At 39.1% G+C, this 18,969-nt stretch overlaps 1 protein-coding gene across 1 annotated transcript in view; it reads left to right on the forward strand.

Moving 5' to 3' along the window:
• SLC26A4 (solute carrier family 26 member 4) overlaps nt 1-18,557 on the forward strand; it is a 51,850-nt gene extending 33,293 nt beyond the window's left edge. The window contains exons 15-21 of the mRNA XM_060304814.1: nt 3,837-3,929; nt 4,853-4,948; nt 5,577-5,807; nt 7,806-7,860; nt 11,321-11,466; nt 13,936-14,019; nt 16,333-18,557. Of these exons, the coding sequence (XP_060160797.1) occupies nt 3,837-3,929; nt 4,853-4,948; nt 5,577-5,807; nt 7,806-7,860; nt 11,321-11,466; nt 13,936-14,019; nt 16,333-16,356 (729 nt within the window). The 3' untranslated portion in view covers nt 16,357-18,557. The remainder of the gene's footprint in view (nt 1-3,836; nt 3,930-4,852; nt 4,949-5,576; nt 5,808-7,805; nt 7,861-11,320; nt 11,467-13,935; nt 14,020-16,332) is intronic.
• Nucleotides 18,558-18,969: the final 412 nt, after the last annotated feature.

Consider the following 18,969-nt stretch of genomic DNA (forward strand, 5'->3'; position numbering starts at 1 on the left):
TGAATAAGTATCAAAACTTTCCCAAATTTGAGGAACACCACAATGTACTAATCCAAAATGCCCACTGAACTCAATTAATGTACACACAAAAATCCACACCTAGAAACACTACAGTAACACTGCTGAAAGCCAAGATGTTAACAGCAATTTTTCAAGCAGCAAGAGGAGAAAAATTTCTCTTTCTCTGCTATGTTATCCTTATCCTCTATGACACTGTCTGAAATCCCTGTAAGATTTTCTTCATTCAATTCTAAGAAGAGACGTTCATGTTCTCTGTCACAAAGAACCTTATTTGACGTTTTTCTCTATCCTTGGAATTGGAAGAAATAATATATAATACAGAAAATAAAAAATGAAGAAAATAAACATTCCACTGATGGGCTTATGTTCCCTGCAAATAAGAGTGCTTAGTGACCACCAGAAGGAACAAACATGAAAAAGTAGAGAAAGAAAGAAAATTCAAGGGGGCGGTCCAAGATGGATTCTGGAACAGGAAGATTCTGAACTCACCTCCTCCTATGGACACACCAAATCTACGGCTACATATGGAATAATTCTCTCCGAAAAAGAACTGATAACTAGCTGAACAGCTCCTCCACAACAAGGGATAAAAGGGTCACATCGAAAAAAGTAGGAGAGGCAGGGATGCAGTCTCGCCAAAACTCACCCCTGACTCCGCGTCCCACAAGGGGGAGGAATGTCCTAAGTTTGGAGCTACTCCCTGAGGAGCAAGGGGTTTGTACTCCACATCCCTTGGGACCCGCACCAAACGTCGAGGCCCCCAAACTGTCTGGTTTTATAAACCAATAGGGCTTACATTCACGGGCCCCGAGGGGACTGTGGGAATGTGAGATACTCCTTTGGAGGGGCTCACATGTGGGCTCACTCATCCTGGGACCCAGCACGAAGGCAGCAGTTTGAAAGTCCCTGGACTATATATGAAGGAGATTCATTTGCTAATCTTAAAGCATCCGCCAGAGGGGCAAGGACCACTTGGGACTTGCTTCAGGGGTGGAGGCACTGGCAAGTGTCATTTTTGCGCTTTCCCCATACCTTGCTAGTGTAGGCGGGTGCACCCAGGCACAACCTCAATAAAGCCACAGGTCTGCTCCGCTCCCAGCACTCTTCTCTTGCGTCGCTAAAGCTGCAGCATGCCCTACCCTCAGCACTCTCCTGCAGCCATGCTAAAGCTGGTAGGTGAGCACAGTCCATACAAGGAACATCCCTTGGTTGCCTGGCCCTGGCGCCCCAAGGGCCTTGCATGCCTGGGCCCCACAGGACTGTAACAGTTGGAAAGATAGTTCTGGGCAGGCTACCACACCCAGGGTACTACAGAGATAGCAGACAAAACATACCCCAGTCCACCTGTGAAAAAGGCCCATTATTTACCCTAGAGCTTTAACCTGAGTGACAGGCTTCAGGTTTGCCACACGTATAGAGGCTACAGAAATGCTCTCAGGCAGTGTAGGCAGGGAGACATCATTCTCATACCCTCCCTTGGCCTCGCCACAGCTTGTGGTACCTCCCAGAAAGGAGTTCATCTGAAGCTCCAATTTTTGCACCCATCACCCAGGAGACACCTCCAAGTCTCCTGAGGTCAGTAATTGTGGTTCCACAAGACTGTATATATTTGCATACTTTAAAAGCTGCTGCCTGAGGATCTGGCTTCCAATCGCCTAAAACTAGATGCTGAATGAGATCCCTCCCCTTGGAACACTGACAGGTCTTGGCACACCCTCAACAACTGGGACCTATCAAAACTAAACCAGGCTAGGGACTTCCCTGGTGGCGCAGTGGTTAAGAATGTACTTGCCAATGCAGGGGACACAGGTTCGAGCCCTGGTCCAGGAAGATCCCAGATGCTGCGGAGCAACTAAGCCCGTGCGCCACAACTACTGAGCCTGCACTTTAAAGCCCATGAGCCACAACTACTGAGCCCGCAAGCCACAACTACTGAGCCCACATGCCGAAACTACTGAAGCCCATGTGCCTAGAGCCCGTGCTTCGCAACAAGAGAAGCCACTGCAAAGAGAAGCCCATGCACCACAATGAAGTTAGCCCCCAATTGCCGCAACTAGAAAAAACCCGCGTGCAGCAACAAAGACCCAATGCAGCCAAAGAGTAAATAAATAAATTAATTAAAATTTAAAAAAAAGAAAAAAAATAAACCAGGCTAATTAGACAAGCACAAAGGTTTGAGAGACACCCAAGAGCTAGGGCAAGGCTGAACAATAAGTTTCATCTCCTACATATGCCAGTCCTTCAAGACTAGAAGACTAGAATAGGTAGCCATTTTGCCTAACACATAGAAACAAACACAGAGAATCAAGCAAAATGAGGAAGAAACAGAGGAATATGTTCCAAATGAAAGTACAAGACAAAATTTCAGAAAGAGACTTTAATGAAACAGATAAGTAATGTACCTGATAAAGTGTTCAAAGTAATGGTTATAAAGGTACTCAATGAATTCTGGAGTAGAATGGATGACCACAGTGAGTACTTCAACACAGAGATAGAAAATATAATAAGAAAAGTACCTAACAGTAGTCAAGAGCTGAAGAATACACTAACTGAACTGAAAAATACACTAGAGGCGTTCAACAGCAGACCAGATGAAGCAGAAGAATGGATCAGCAACCTAGAAGACAGGACACTGGAACTGACCCAAGCAGAACAGCAAAAAGAAAAAAGAATTTTAAAAAGTGAGGATGGCTTAAGGGACCTATGGGACAACACCAAGCAGAATAACATTCACATTTAGGAGTCCCAGAAGGAAAAGAGAGAGACAGAAAGGGGCAGAGAAACTGTTTGAAGAAATAATGGCTGAAAATGTCCCTAAACTGGGGAAGGAAACATTCAGGTCCAGGAAATACAGAGATTTCTAAATAAGATGAACCCAAAGAGATCTATATCAAGACATTATAAATAAAATGTCAAAAGTTAAAAGATAGAGAATCTTAAGGACAGCAAGAGAAAAATAACTTGTTACGTATAAAGGAACCCCCATAAGATTATCAGCTGATTTTTTAGCAGAAACTTTGCAGGCCAGAAGGAAGTTGCATAATATATTCAGAGTGCTGAAAGGACAAAACTTCCAACCAAGAAAGCTCTACCTGGCAAGGTTGTCATTCAGAATTGAAGAAGAGAGAAAGTGTTTTCCAGACAAGCAAAAGCTAAAGGAGTTAATCACCACTAAACCGGCTTTACAAAAATGTTAAAGGGATTTCTTTAAACTTAAAGTATAAAAATTCCATCCAAAAGCAGCAGAATACACATTCTTCCCACGTGCACATGAAACATTCTCCAGGATAGATAATATGTTAGGCTAGGTCACAAAACAAGTCCAACCCATTTAAGAACATTGAAATCATAGTAAACATCTTTTCTGACCACTCTGATGTTAAACTAGAAATCAATTACAAGAAGAAAACTGAAAAAAATGACAAATACATAGAGATTAAACAACATGCTATGAACAAACAATGGGTCAATGAAGAAATCAAAGGGGAAATAAACAATTACCTTAAGACAAGTGAAAATGGAAATACAACATTCCAAAATCTGTGGGATGCAGCAAAAGAAGTTCTAAGAGGGAAGTTCATAGCAATTCAGGCCTACAACAGGAAACAAGAAAAATCTCAAATAAACAATCTAACTTTACACCCAAAGGAACTAGATAAAGAACAAACTCCTGTTAGAGGAAAGTTGAGGACTGCTGCCCAGCTTCTCTGAGCAATTGTCAGTCAGCTCCTAGCTGAATAGCCAAAAACTTAACTGAGTATTTAAGGCATGAAATGATTTAACCTCAGAAAAAAAAATCTTTTTTTTAATGCTAGATTGAAGAACCTGAAGGAGTGAAGATTCTGAGATTTTCTAGTCCTATTTTTTACGGCAATGTTGATGGTTTAAAAAAATGTATCAAGTCCACAGTAAGTATTTTATCCCTAGAAATCTAGTTTCTAACTTCCTTTGAGACTTCATTCATTCTACAGGTATTTAAGGGGCTCAAACGTGGGCATAAGGTCCTATACCCTGTTCCCTTTGTACAGGGCATTAAGAATTATAACATCCTTGCCCTCAAATAACTTTCAATCTATTTGGGAATAGGAACAAACGATAATAACACATATGTTAAAATTCAGGTAGCAATAACTATGCGGGACAAAACCACTAGAGATGTCTCCAGGCAGACTTTGAGTAAGTTCCAAGTAAGTAGTATAGACAGTAAGTGTTAAGATTTCATGGAAGGGAGTCATCCGAGTTAGGTGGACTGATCAGGCTTTGCGTGGCGGTTGGGCAGAAGGAAGGAGATTATGGCAGGTGTTTGGGAACTACATGAGCTGAGAGGAAAATGTGGGAATGTGTATTGGGCAGGGGGTGGCGGAGGAGGGCAGTTGGAATAAAGGGTAAAAAGTATAAGCAGAATAGATAAGCAGGAAATTCTGGTCTTGAATTCCATGCTATGCTTCAAAGTTGGAGTTTACCTCTAGATCAGTGTTTTCCTGAAGTTCAAAGGAATGTTCATAGACTTTGCAACAACAAGGACTTTGTCATGTCAAGCAAATTTGGAAAACACAGGCTTAAAGTTAAAAAGGTTATTTTTTGCTTTTTTTTTTTTTTTTTTTTTTTTTTGTCTTGGAGTCTTCAATGTGCTATTGCCTTCCCTGAGTCTCTGGGTGGGTGGGTTAGGGTGGCCCGGTAGTGGAGACCTCCATCGGGCCTCAGAATTTCTTTTCTGGCAGGGTACATCAGCAAATAATACCACTTGAGAAATAGCCTTTCCAGATAAAAATTGCCATTAATGAGCATCAGGAACCAGATGTTTTAACTAACTTGACATTTTTTTCCAAAGGTTGGATTTGATGCCATTAGAGTGTATAATAAGAGGTTGAAAGCACTGAGGAAAATACAGAAACTCATCAAAAAAGGGCAATTAAGAGCAACAAAGGTGAGGCAACATCATTCTTTTGCCTCTGAAATTCTCTCATTTCTCAGATGAAATAAAAGCAATTAGACTGTCTAAAATTAAGTATACCCTCTTTGGTACCCAGATGTGTACAAGCAGATGACATATGTATAATGGAGAACAGCTGAGTTGTTCTTTTAGGAGAGAGGGAAGGGGAGAGAATAAAATGAAATCAGCAGGGCTACTGGGAAACAAAGGGTGAGATTTTTATTTTTCTATCATGAAATAAACCTTATTTTTACTGAAAGGAACAAAACAAGTGCTAATTCAATGCCAGAAAATTACTCACAACAGAAGGCAGTCGTAAGTTCATAAACTTTTAGAGCTACAGTAGTTACCTTTTATTCAAACTCTCTTGTCAATGTTTCTCTTGGCTACGTTCTACAATCTTCCAGAAATCAAGCATTTCCTTTCTCCACTGTTCTTCCATTTTTCTTCCTAGAGAACATCAGAATTTGGGCTGAGGTAAACCTTATTCCCTAAGAGTTCATCCTCTTGATATTTTGCTTACCAAGAAGCAGTTTGTAGAACTTTTAAGTCATTTTAGATTAATTGTTGAAAGACATCCCAAATCATTAGTAATTGAGTTGGCAGTGTTTTCTTTGTTTAGAATGGCATTATAAGTGATGCTGGTTCATCGAATAATGCTTTTGAGCCTGATGAAGACATCGAAAATCCGGAAGAATTTGATATTCCAACCAAGGAAATAGAGATTCAAGTGGATTGGAACGCTGAGCTTCCAGTCAAAGTGAATGTTCCTAAAGTGCCGATCCATAGCCTCGTGCTTGACTGTGGAGCTGTCTCTTTCCTGGATGTTGTTGGAGTGAGATCATTGCGTGTGGTAAGGTTCCGTTGTTTCGAATTACATATTTGGAGCTTTGGCAATAGTAAAATGATATGGATTTCCTGGTCTTGCAAAAGGGTGATTGATTGCACAGGCTCTGTAATTTTTCTAGGGGAATGCTTTTGCAATAGAGTGTATTACTTTAAAGCACAGTCCCGCGGAGCTGGACTACCTGGGGTTGAATCCTGGCTCTACCACTTACTAGTGGTGTGACTTTGGGCAAGTTGCTTAATCTGTCTGTACCTCAGTTTCTCCATCTGTAATGTGGGGATAATGATGGTACCTACTTCATAGGGTTGTGATGAGGATTAAATGAGAAAAGTGAAGAGTGTCTGGCACATAGTCACACGTCAGCAAATATTAACATTTATTATGTTTTATTGTTCTGAGAATATATATGACATGGAATATGAAAAGAAAGAAAAATGGGCAAAATCTTGTGTTCAGTATTATGTTTTTATTTGTTATGCGAAGAGCAGCAGAATGAGAAACATTGTAGGACTGGAAAAGCCAGGCATTATCAAGGTTAGATCAGCAGCAAGCAGGTCAGGCATCTAGGAAGTCAAAGAGTTGAGGAGCATGCAGGACAGAAGCATTCAATCAGAAACCAGGTATGCAAGCTCAACTTCAATGATTCTTCTAACACATAGATGTGCAGTGCCACACGTGTACCAACCACTTGGCCAGGCACAAGAAACTAATTGTGGAATAGCCATAGTCCCTACCCTCATGGGACTAAGCAGTCTAAGGGGCAAGGCAAATATTAAGTAATCTTTTTTTTTTAAGTGATCTTTTAAATAACAATTGCAATTAGTCCTCCAAAGCAGACTAACTGGATGTCAACTTGACTGGGAGTGTCAAGTTTAGGTGAAGCTTCAGGAAGGTAGGTATCAAGAGGATTTGGCAGAAAAGTAGGCAGGTTCAAGGGAGCAACAATCAGGTATAATAATATCAAACTACCCTCAACTGAGGTTTAGCTTAGCTGGGGCTTCTTGGTACCTCTGCAAGGGGAGGAAATTATTCCAGGGTGTGGGTACTAGGCAGGTCAGGTAGAAGAGTGATTGACAAGAGTGCGAGAATATGCTGATAGGTTCTATTCTAGGTCTCTTAGCAGACCTGGTTATTAGCTCATTTGAGAACACACTCTTGTTCTTCTTTGTGCATTTCACTCTAGGCATTGGCTCAGATCCACCGTAGATTGTGTTGACCAAAGGGTTTAATGAATTACTTTGAGGAAAAGTCAAGATATTTAATGCCAGAATATTTTCTGCACCTAACAAATAGTTGCTTTCAAATGCTATAATGACAATTTTGAAAACTCCAAACTTTATACTTGCATAGAGGTCTTGATCTTTTTTCCCTAGAAACTTCAAGTTCTGTTTTATTATTGTCCATAGGTCTTGTGTCTTGATTCTTTTAAACTTTGCATTTTGAGATAACTGTAGATCCCCATGAAGTTGTAAGAAATAATACAGAGAGATCCTCTCTATCCCTTACCGAGTTTCTTTCAGTGCTAACGTCTTGCAAAACTATAGTACAAAATCACAATCAGAATATTGACACTGCTACAGTCAAACTACAGAGGTCAGTTTTTACATTTGGCATCTGGTGGCCACAAATCCACACCCGTATCGCTTCCACTCAAAGATATAAACTCATACTCTTCTTTCCAACCAGCAGAGGCTGCATTAGGAAGCTTCCTGTACTCCTTTCTTTCTTTCCTTCCACAAGTATTTATGGAGCACTTCTGTGCTATCCAGTGCTGTTGAGCGCTCGATGTTGCCAACTATTGAGATATGGTCTTTTCATCCTAATCATCATCACTGTATGTTGAAAACCTCTATGGTTTTCCAATTTCTAATAATGAACTTGCTTCAAACTCCTGATTCACCGTGAAAGTGTTGGAAGTTTCTCCCGAGCAAGTAATTGAATGCTACTGAATTATGGGCAGATAAAGTTACTCATTGTTACAAATTCTCCTTTTTAAATTTTTAGATTGTCAAAGAATTCCAAAGAATTGATGTAAATGTGTACTTTGCATCACTTCAAGGTAAATGCATATACGTACATATCTATCTATAAGACTTTCCCTTAAGCCCTTTCTCCTACCTTGGAATGTGAGTACATGATGTCCAAAGGCCTTTTTTTCAAAAACAATTTTAATTGTGGTAAAAGATGTATAACATAAAATTTGCCATTTTAGTCACATTCAAGTGTACAATTCAGTGGCATTAAGTAATTCACCATGTTGTGCAATCATCACAACTATCTTTTCTTTCTTTCCTTTGTTTTTTTTTTGGTCAGTATAAAATTTATTACTGAGATATTTTGCACTGCTTGCGCCTGTTCACATCTTTGAGATCCAACATGTATTTTACATTTACTGCACATTTTTTGTTGTTGTTGCTGTTGTTAATTTTTGAGTTTTAAAAAATTTTCTTTTTCTTCTTCTTCTTATTTTTTTTTTTTTGGCAGTACACGGGCCTCTCACTGTTGTGGCCTCTCCCATCGCGGAGCACAGGCTCTGGACGTGCAGGCCCAGGAGCCATGGCTCACGGGTCCAGCCGCCCCGTGGCATGTGGGATCCTCCCAGACTGGGGTACGAACCGTGTCCCTTGCATTGGCAGGCGGACTCTCAACCACTGCGCCACCAGGGAAGCCCAAAAATTTCTTTTTTTAATTGAAGTTTAGTTAATTTACAACATTTTATTAGTTTCAGGTATATAGCCTAGTGATTTAGTATTTTTGCCGATTATACTCCATAACAGGTTATTACAAGATAATGGCTATAATTCCCTGTGCTATACAGTATATCCTTGTTGCTTATCTATTTTACACATAGTAGCTTGTATGAAATAGGTTGATCTATTACTTTCATACCCCTAATTTGTCCCTCCTCCCTTTCCCCTCCCTTTTGGTAACCACAAGTTTGTTTTCTATATCTGTGGGTCTGTTTCTGTTTTGTGTATACATTCATTTGCATTTTTTTAAGTTTCCACATACAAGTGATATCATAAAGCATTTGTCTTTCTCTGTCTGACTTATTTCACTAAATATAATATTCCCTAGGTCCATTCATGTTGCTGCAGGGCAGAATTTCATTCTTTTTTATGGCTGAGTTATATTTCATTTCATATATGCCACATCTTCTTTTTTTTTTATTGGACTATAGTTGCTTTACACTGATGTGTATGACACATCTTAATCTAATCATCTGTTGACGGGCACTTGGGTTTCTTCCATGCTATTGTAAATAAAATAGGACCTAATTAACCTTAAAAGCTTTTGCACAGCAAAGGAAACCATCAACAAAATGAAAAGGCAACCTACCAAATGGGAGAAAATATTTGCAAATGATGTGACTGACAAGGGGTTAATATCCAAAATATACAGAAAGCTACAAATAACAAATGCTGGAGAGGCTGTGGAAAAAAAGGAACTCTCCTACACTGTTGGTGAGAATGTAAGTTGGTGCAGCCACTATGGAAAACTGTATGGAGGTTCCTCAAAAAACTAGAGTTGCCATATGACCCAGCAATCCCACTCCTGGGCATATATCCGGACAAAACTATAATTCAAAAAAATACATGCACCCCTATGTTCATAGCAACACTATTCACAATAGCCAAGATATGGAAACAACCTAAATGTCCATTTACAGATGAATGGATAAAGAAGATGTGGTACATATATTCAATGAAATACTACTCAGCCATGAAAAAGAATGAAATAATGCCATTTGCAGCAACACGGATAGACTTACAGATTATCATACTAATTGAAGTAAGTCAGAAAGAGAAAGATAAATACCATATAATATCACTTATATGCAGAATCTAAAATATGACACAAATGAACCTATCTACAAAACAGAAACAGACTCACAGACATAGAAAGCAGACTTGTGGTTGCCAAGGGGGAGAGGGGGTGGGGGAGGGAGGCTTGGGATTGGGAGTTTGGGATTAGCAGATGCAAACTATTACATATAGAATGGATAAACAACAAGGTCCTACTATATAGCACAGGGAACTATATTCAATATTCTGTGATAAACCATAATGGAAAAGAATATAAAAAAAGAATGTATATATATGTATAACTGAATCACTTTACAGCAGAAATTAAAACAACATTGTAAATCAACTATACTTCAATAAAAAAAAGATTTGAAAAAAAAATACAGACAGCTCATAGAACTCAATATCAAAAAACCAAACAACCCAATAAAAAAGTGGGCAAAAGATCTGAACAGACATTTTTCTAAAGAAGACATACAGATGGCTAACAGGCACATGAAAAGATGCTCAACATTGCAAATTATTAGAGAAATGCAAATCAAAACAACGAGATACCACCTCACATCTGTCAGAATTTCTATCATTAAAAAGTCTACAATTAAAAATGTTGGTAAGGATGTGGAGAAAAGGGCCCCCTTGTACACTGTTGGTGGGAATGTAAATTGGTGCAGCCACTGTGGAAAACAGTATGCAGGTTTCTCAAAAAACTAAAAATAGAAGTACCATAGGATCCAACAATTCTACTCCTGGGTATATATCTGGAAAAAAACGAAAACACTAATTCAAAAAGATACATGTGCCCCAAAGTTTATCACAGCTATCTATTTTCAAAAATTTCATTGCCACAAACAGAAACTCTACCCATTAAATAATCACTCTGAAGGCCTTTTTGAACCTAGAAAAATTACTTCCAGTTTGTGCCACAGAGCTGGTAATGCATGGAAACCTACGTCCTGACAGCAATGCAGGATCAATGAAGAAAAACTGTCATGGGGAGAGCAGAGCTAGAGATGACTTAGACCCCATAGAACTAGAGGAACTTCCAGGGTATGAGTCTGTGTCTGTCTATGTACAAGCGTGTGTAGGAAAATACTAGTGCTTAGGCTGAGTTCTCTAGAAGCAGAGCCTGAGATAAGGATTCTTGCATAAGTGATTTATTGAGAGAGTACAGTGGAAAATTTATGAAGGAGTGAGGGGGACAGGATAGGGCAGTGGGAGAAGACAAAGACATGGCTTCAGAATCTACTTAGTCTGACTTCACAGGGAACACACAACAAGAAAAGCACCAGATGGTTATCCTTCCTTGAGGGGAAGGGGGCTGGCCGGCCCTTTTACCTCCTGATCAATCAGTCCGTGGCTGCAGGCCACCCGAGGGAGGGGGTGTAACCCCCCAGGCTTTCTCAGGTGAGACAGCTCCCACTGGCCAAAGAAAGTTCTCCAGAGAAGGGCACAGCTGTGAACACCAGCCAGACTCATAGCAGCTGGAGGACGGGAAAAAGGGACGTGGCTGGGAAACACCACCATTTACTACAACCAGTTATGGTATCAGCATTCCATGTGCTACTGGAAAAGAAACTCTGTCTAGAGCAGGATCACATTTTGGAAATGAGAAAAAAGAATTAAAAGGAGGAGGTACAAAGACTTAGAACTGGTTGATGTTATAAAAATAGCTTTTCCTAGAGACTAACTAAACATTATCTCTTTCTTTTGAAGATCATGTGATAGAAAAGCTGGAGAAATGTGGTTTCTTTAATGATAACATCAGAAAGGACATATTCTTTTTGACTGTCCATGATGCTGTCCTCCATCTCCAGAACCAGGTGAAATCCCAAGAGGTTCAAGATTCCATTTTAGAAACGGTAAACAGTGAATCTTTCTACATATGTATCTTTCCTAAACTACCAGGATTTCTGTAAATGGCAAAAATTCCACAAATCTAGGTTTGAAACCCAGCCTGGTGGGATTTTAAGGCATCTCCTTAACTTTTCAGAGCCTTAGTTTTCTCATTAGTAAAATGGGAGTAAAAACATTTACCTTGCTAGGTACATATGAAGACTAAATGTGAGAGTTTATAGGAAAACACCTGGTATTAGCTAGTACAATTAGTTCTATAATGTGTGGGTTTACTAATAAAAGTAGGCATTAGCCGTAGTGACTTTTTAGATTATAGCCACCGAATCTTTGATCTTCTGTGATTTGTGTATAAAATGCAATTTAGGGCTTTCCTGGTGGCATAGTGGTTAAGAATCCGCCTGCCAATGAAGGGGACATGGGTTCGAGCTCTGGTCCGGGAAGATTCCACATGTCACGGAGCAACTAAGCCCATGAGCCACAACTACTGAGCCTGTGCTCTAAAGCCCGCGAGCCACAACTACTGAGCCTGCGTGCCACAACTACTGAAACTCACCCGCCTAGAGCCCATGCTCCACAACAAGAGAAGCCACCACAATGAGAAGCCTGCCCACCGCAACGAAGTGTAGCCCACATTTGCTGCAACTAGAGAAAGCCCGTGCGCAGCAAGGAAGACCCAATGCAGCCAAAAATAAATAAATAATTTTTTAAATGCCATTTAAATTCTCAGCAGTCTGGAAACTCTTGATTATCTATATCTGTATCTCTCTATCTATCTATCTATCTATATATATATATATTTTTTTTTTTTTTTGGGCTGCACTGCACGGCTTGCAGGATCTTAGTTCCCTGACCAGGGATCAAACCCGTGGCCCCTGCAGTGGAAGTGTGGAGTCCTAACCACTGGACCACCAGGGAATTCCCTAGCAGTGTCTTTAAATAGGATCCGTTAGGTCGTAAGTGATTTTTGAAAAAGAAAAGAAAAAAAAAAAAGAAAGCCATGAATCAGCCCAGAGTTTATTCCTCACAAAACAGGATAGACCCCGATTTTCCACAGGCCTCCTTATTTTGTCATTTCTCCTGTAAAATACCCAGGAGAGTTGAGCATTCTGATATGGGTCATTGGGCTTGGCCTACTGCCTGGTACAAGAACCTCATCTCTCATGGACCTTCTCCCTGTGAATTTGGGAAACTAAAACAAATGCCTATAAAAATAACAGCAATAATAATTATTCTGGTGACACAGACAACTATATTTTATTTTTTTTATTTATTTATTTTTGTTGCGGTACGCAGGCCTCTCACTGCTGTGGCCTCTCCCATTGCGGAGCACAGGCTCCGGACGCGCAGGCTCAGCGGCCATGGCTCACGGGCCCAGCCGCTCCGCGGCATGTGGGATCCTCCCAGACCGGGGCACGAACCCGTGTCCCCTGCATCGGCAGGCGGACTCTCAACCACTGCACCACCAGGGAAGCCCGACAACTATATTTTAAATTGCTTTCCCTTTTTTCTAAGAGTGGGATAAGCAGATTCTTACTGTAGATTGGAAGTTAATATAAGTGAAACTAATTTGGAAAACAATAATACATTATGCTTTTTATCTATTGTTAGTGGAAAGATTGTTCTGCTGAATGCTGCTAGAGAATATACTAGTCCTAAATACCAAGATGTGGATCTTAAATACAAAAAAAAAAGGCGCTACATGCAAGATGCTCAGCTTTGAAAACTCATAAACCTTTTTTAAAAAAATCTAACTTAAAGATCCTAACCCACAAGTAACAACAAAGCAAGATCATATAACAAGAACTGCGTTATTTATTTGTGAGATTAAAAGTAGCTAAAAAGCCCTCTGAAATGTCACTCTTGCCTTGATACACATTTAGAGTGGCTTTGGGAATACCCTTTATGCATACGACAAAGTCCAGATTGTTACTGGTTTCCTCTGTGTGGAAGATTAAATTACATACTACGGCTAAAAAGCAGAACTTTCCTGAACAACTACTTGGTTCATAGATGTTGGTTTCCATCTCCAATAACATTAATTCCCATCCAATTCAACTTGAGACTGTTTATGGCCATCACTCAGGAGCCCTTCACTGGGCATTCATTGCATGCTCAATGCTATACCCAGTGCACTTCGCTTGGCCATTGAAAGAAAACTCCCATTGACTGCTGAATCATTTAGGCAGACAGGGCGACTTGTTAAGAGGCATACACTTCAGAGGTTGGGGAAGAAAGCTGCAAAGGAGGTTAGACAGTGGAGAACTATACTAGTTCACACTTGAATGGGAAAAAAATGGTATAGGGAGAATTCTAAGTGGGAAATATAAAAGGACAAGAAAGTGGAAAAGGATTTTGAAGTATGTAGATTATAAATGAGAGGCACCAGCAAAGCTTCAAATCGTTTTCAGTGAAGTATCAGGTGGGTTAATGCTATTACACCTCCAATAAATATTCTCCGTGTTCTCTTTGTCAAGATCACCCTCATCCAAGACTGTAAAGATCCTCTTGAATTAATGGAAGCAGAGCTGATTGAAGAAGGACTTGATGTCCAAGATGAGGTATGATCATTATGTTCATTCCAAGAAAATAATTTGGATTAAATAGAATGATACTTGTAGAATTAAAACTATTTGATAAAAACTATTCAGAGAAAAGAATTTTTTAGAAGTACCAAGAGGATGGCTTGATAGAAAGGGGAAAATGGGAAACAAGGGTTCTCCCTTGAAGACATAGTACCTGAGGGGACCTTTTGTCCCAGGCATACAGGCGTGATCAGCAACTGGAAGCGGACAACACATTGGTCCTGATTTTATACCTAAGCCTCCACATACCTTCTTTTCCAGAGACCCAAGGCCAGTGAGATAGGAGAAAGGTGAATGGAGGAAATTTTTAAACCAGGAGTTTCATAAGCTTCAGAAATAGAATGTGAGCAGTAGGAACCTCATGACTTTTCTTCATCTGACTGATGACAGCTTAAAAAAGAGACTGATTCTGTGTATTTCTGTTGCCATTGGGGCATCAGACTCTTCTAGGAAACTTGACTGAAACTTACAGTATCTGACCGAACTTTGTGGCTCCATCACTCAGTAAAATTGAACCAACAAAAGAAGATCAAAGAATTTTAAAGTTGAAAGATGTCTAGAAATCAGTTAGCCCCACATTCTCGGCCATGCAGAAATCTCTCCTACCCCATCCTTAAGGATGTTGCCTCAGCTTTCATGTGAACATTTCTAGACATTGCCAACTAGCAGCAAAGGGAGTTTGCTACATAGTTGAAGTCTCCAAGTGTTAGCTGTGCTTACAAACTGGATACACCCTTTCTCTAATAATCATCCAGTGGACTGAAGTCCTTTTGGTTGCCTTCTCTGCACAGTCCTTAAATATTTGAGAGCAGCTTTCATGTTTCCAACAGGCTCTATCCTGGGAGAGACTCCTCCAGTTCCCTTTACTCTTCCTCATAGACATGAAATTTGTTAATCCTTCCCTGGTCAAGAAGGGGACATAAAACCCCAGATGGGGTCAACTATGACCTACCTTGATTTCATCAAGATATTTACATTACTGCAACTTAAGAATGGGTTTATTTTCATAATAGCTACATCAAAATCTTTGCTTTTACTGAGCAGGGGTCAACTAAAGACTTGGGCATTTTCACATGAACTGTAGTCTAGCTGGGCTCCTCATTTATATTTATATAATTGGTTTTGGCCCTAATGCAGAACTACACATTCTTCTGCTAGGTTACAGCTTCCTGGTTCCAGTTTATTGACATTGTTTTGAATAGTAAATCTATCATCCAGCATATTAACTATGTAACCCCACTGGGCGCCATATGCAAATCTGGATAAGCAGGACTTGTTTGCTGTATTCCAGGTCCTGATAAAAATGTTGAAAAGAATAACACTCAAACCCCAATGATAAAATCAGGCAGTGAGGATGACAGGCAGAGAAGATTTTTGTGGAAGAAATACACTAAGTAGAGTGAAAATCAGGGGTTCCACATTTTAGCCCATCAGCTTGGTGAGGCCAGGAATTTCATTACTGAGCTGTGAAGTCCTTCCAGCTTTAGTAGTTTATGACTATGGATGTAGGGCCAACTGAGTTGAGTGAAAACTCATATATCAAAACTGGAACTTAAGAAGTTGCCACACTATATAGAAGGTTTTTTTTTGTTTTTGTTTTTGTTTTTTGCGGTACGCGGGCCTCTCACTGTTGTGGCCTCTCCCGTTGCGGAGCACAGGCTCCGGACGCGCAGGCTCAGCGGCCATGGCGCACGGGCCCAGCCACTCCGCGTCATGTGGGATCTTCCTGGACCGGGGCACGAACCCGTGTCCCCTGCATCAGCAGGTGGACTCTCAACCACTGCACCACCAGGGAAGCCCTAGAAGTATTTTTGATGTCACATAAAAGCATCATTCAGGTAGGGTTCCTGTAGATAGGGAAAGAGTTAGAGTGGTTTTCAGGGCCTGGGCTTTAGAACAAACAGACTTGAGTGCTGGCCCTGATTCTGCAACTTACCAGCTGGGTAGCTTAGGGCAATTTACTTATCCTGTCTTCATTTTAGTTTCTTCCTGTAAAATAGAAATAATAATACCTCACAGAGTTGCGACCATTAACGGGTACATGTGCAGGAATAAAACAGTGTCTTGTACATAGTAAGTACTCAAGAAATAGTAATCATTGTTTTTAAAATACATCCAATTAAAGTATGATGAGGTACAAAATTAAGTTTTTACTCTACTTTTATTGTGATGCTATACACCTAAGTAAATGTAAGCAACCAACACTACACAAACATATTTGCAAAAAAGTTAAGGTAGACTTAAGGAGAATTCAGTTGCATCAACACTGTTTCCCCTTTGCCTCCACAGGCTATGCGAAGACTTGCTTCCTGAAACTGGGATCAGGAGGTCGCTCTAAGCAAGGACTGCAAGGCAAATTTTACCCACCACGTAATTCTATGCAAGTATTTTCTGCATTGACTATTTTCTTCAAACTTGAAACACTCATTCTTTTCCATTAGATTTTTTTAAATCTTTGATTTTTCTTTTAACCTCTTAACCACTGAAAGAAAAGCACTAAGATTGTTTCTAGGCTTTATTTATAAAATGAGTAGCTTACTTCTAAAATGTGCAAAATGGTGAAGAAAAAAATTTAGCAATGTCCAGGATCTGAGGATATTATGCTGCTGTTCTCCACGACAGATCTGCTGACAATATTCATGTAGGTACACGTGTACCTCTGTGCAGCTGGGGCAAGTGTCACCCAACACAGCCTCTGTGGGCAGGCAGGTGAGGCAGGAATGTTTATCCTATAGAAAAATCTATTTCTGACTGACCTTGATACCCATGAGCTAAACTGATCACAGTGAGTAAAAGTTGAAATATAATTATTAATGTACTTAACATTAAATGCCTTTAAAAACTCCCTTTGGTAAATGCATCAAAAAAAGGTTTTAAGAATGCAAATTTGGTTAGTACTTAGTAATGTAGTATTACTATATGTGACCAGATATGTAACCAGAATTCAGAATAAAGGAAATGGTTCACTTAAAAGCTATAGAATTGGGCTGATACATTTTAGAAACACTGACTCAGAGAAGTGAAGTGATAAGATTACTGTGGTTTATAGAAATCACTTTTTGATATAATAATCAAGGATCAGAAATAAGATCTAGTAAAACATATGGCACTATCTTTAGTTGAAAAATGCAGTTTTAATTTATCTTAGTTTATAGAAATGGTCATTGTGTAGAGTATATTTAAGTATGGTCTATTTAAAATCTAACATAAAATTTGTGTTATTTTGAACAAAAATCAATTTTGTTTATAAGACCATGGTGATTAAAACAAGTTTATGTTTTTCTTTAAAAATTTAGCATTATGTGAAATGATCTTTAACTGAATTCTAAATACCTTCCAAAAAACATCTAAAAAGTGAACTGCTTATATATATATGTATATATATACATATATATACTGATTGAGACAAAACATTCTAAATGAACTCAATATCAAAGGAAAAAAGTTGGTTTGGAATACACACATTGAAAGTATATGCTTTTAAAAATCCATGTGTTAAGCCCCCAAATATTTTTTACTTAACCTTTTCTGAGTGCCAACAATTTTCTAGGCATTGTATATAATATTTAGGCTTTGGTCCTGTGGACTAGTCCCATGTATTTCACGCTGGAGTGAATGAAGTTGTACTTCTAGAGAAAAATACTCAGGTCCTCAACTGAGGCAATGTCTTAAGTTGACAGAGAATGATATTGCACCTTTGGCACAGATGTGTGAAATTCCCAAATGTGTTTGGCTGTCTAAAGGCAGCATGTCTTATCTCTGTTTTTCTTCTTAAATACTATCAGAAATAAAGTCTCTATCTACTTCTGCAGGAATATCATTAGTGATCATATCAAATTGGTTGACTAAAAGCATTATTTTCCTCCCTCCATCCCCATACTACATACCAGAATTTCAGTGAGTCTGCAGTGAGTTGCAGAATTTCAGTGAGCTGCAGTCTTTTATGCTCATGGGTTATACTGTCTTTAACAGATGTGGAACAGATTTCTCCCCATGTTTGGTACAGCATAACCAGGATTATAATGTTATCTCATTTTTATAGTAATACCTGCCTATAATGGCAACAAATCATATCTCTAAAGAGTGAATATAATAGTCTTGCAGAAAATGGATGAATACCTCTGTTCAATAGAGGAAATACGCACTGCTCTTTTCTTTTTTTTAATTAGTGGAAGGAAATATCAAAGTTACATTTTAAAGGCTAGAGTTTTGTAAAATCTTGGGTCCATTTGTGGCTGTATAAGACCACAGTCTTTGACTTGTTTCCCGAGCACACTCTAGTAATACTTTCTCTTTCATGCATTTTGTGAATAGTAAACAGACTTTTAATTCTATATTGTCAATGGAAATTTTACTTGAAATTAAAGCTTTTGTTATGTTTTTAACCTTGAGGATAAAATTCCACTATTGTATATGAAAAGTGAAAAAAATTAAATCATGTATACTTGGAAATATTTGCACATATTTTTTATGAAAAGTAATGTTGCCTTTTAAGCTATTCTGATGTGTCGCTTCCGAACAAACTATTAAATTAAAAAAAAAAGGCTAAATTTAAGTGTTCCAGTACTTTTTTTTTTTTAATTGGGGTATAGTTGATTTACAGTATTATATTAGTTTCATGTATATCATATAGTGATTCAAAATTTCTATAGATTATACTCCATTTAAAGTTATTATAAAATATTGGTTATATTCCCTGTGCTGTACAATATATCCTTGTAGCTTACTTATTTTACTTTATTTATTACTTTTTTTATAATGATACCTTTCTTTCTTTCTTATTTATTTATCTATTTTTGGCTGCATTGGGTCTTTGTTGCTGCACACAGGCTTTCTGTAGTTGTGGAGCATGGGCTCTAGGCATGTGGGCTTCAGTAGTTGTGGCACGTGGGCTCAGCAGTTGTGGCTCGTGGGCTCTAAAGCACA

Source organism: Globicephala melas, chromosome 9 (assembly GCF_963455315.2).
Source record: "Globicephala melas chromosome 9, mGloMel1.2, whole genome shotgun sequence".
NCBI classification, from domain to species: Eukaryota; Metazoa; Chordata; class Mammalia; order Artiodactyla; family Delphinidae; genus Globicephala; species Globicephala melas.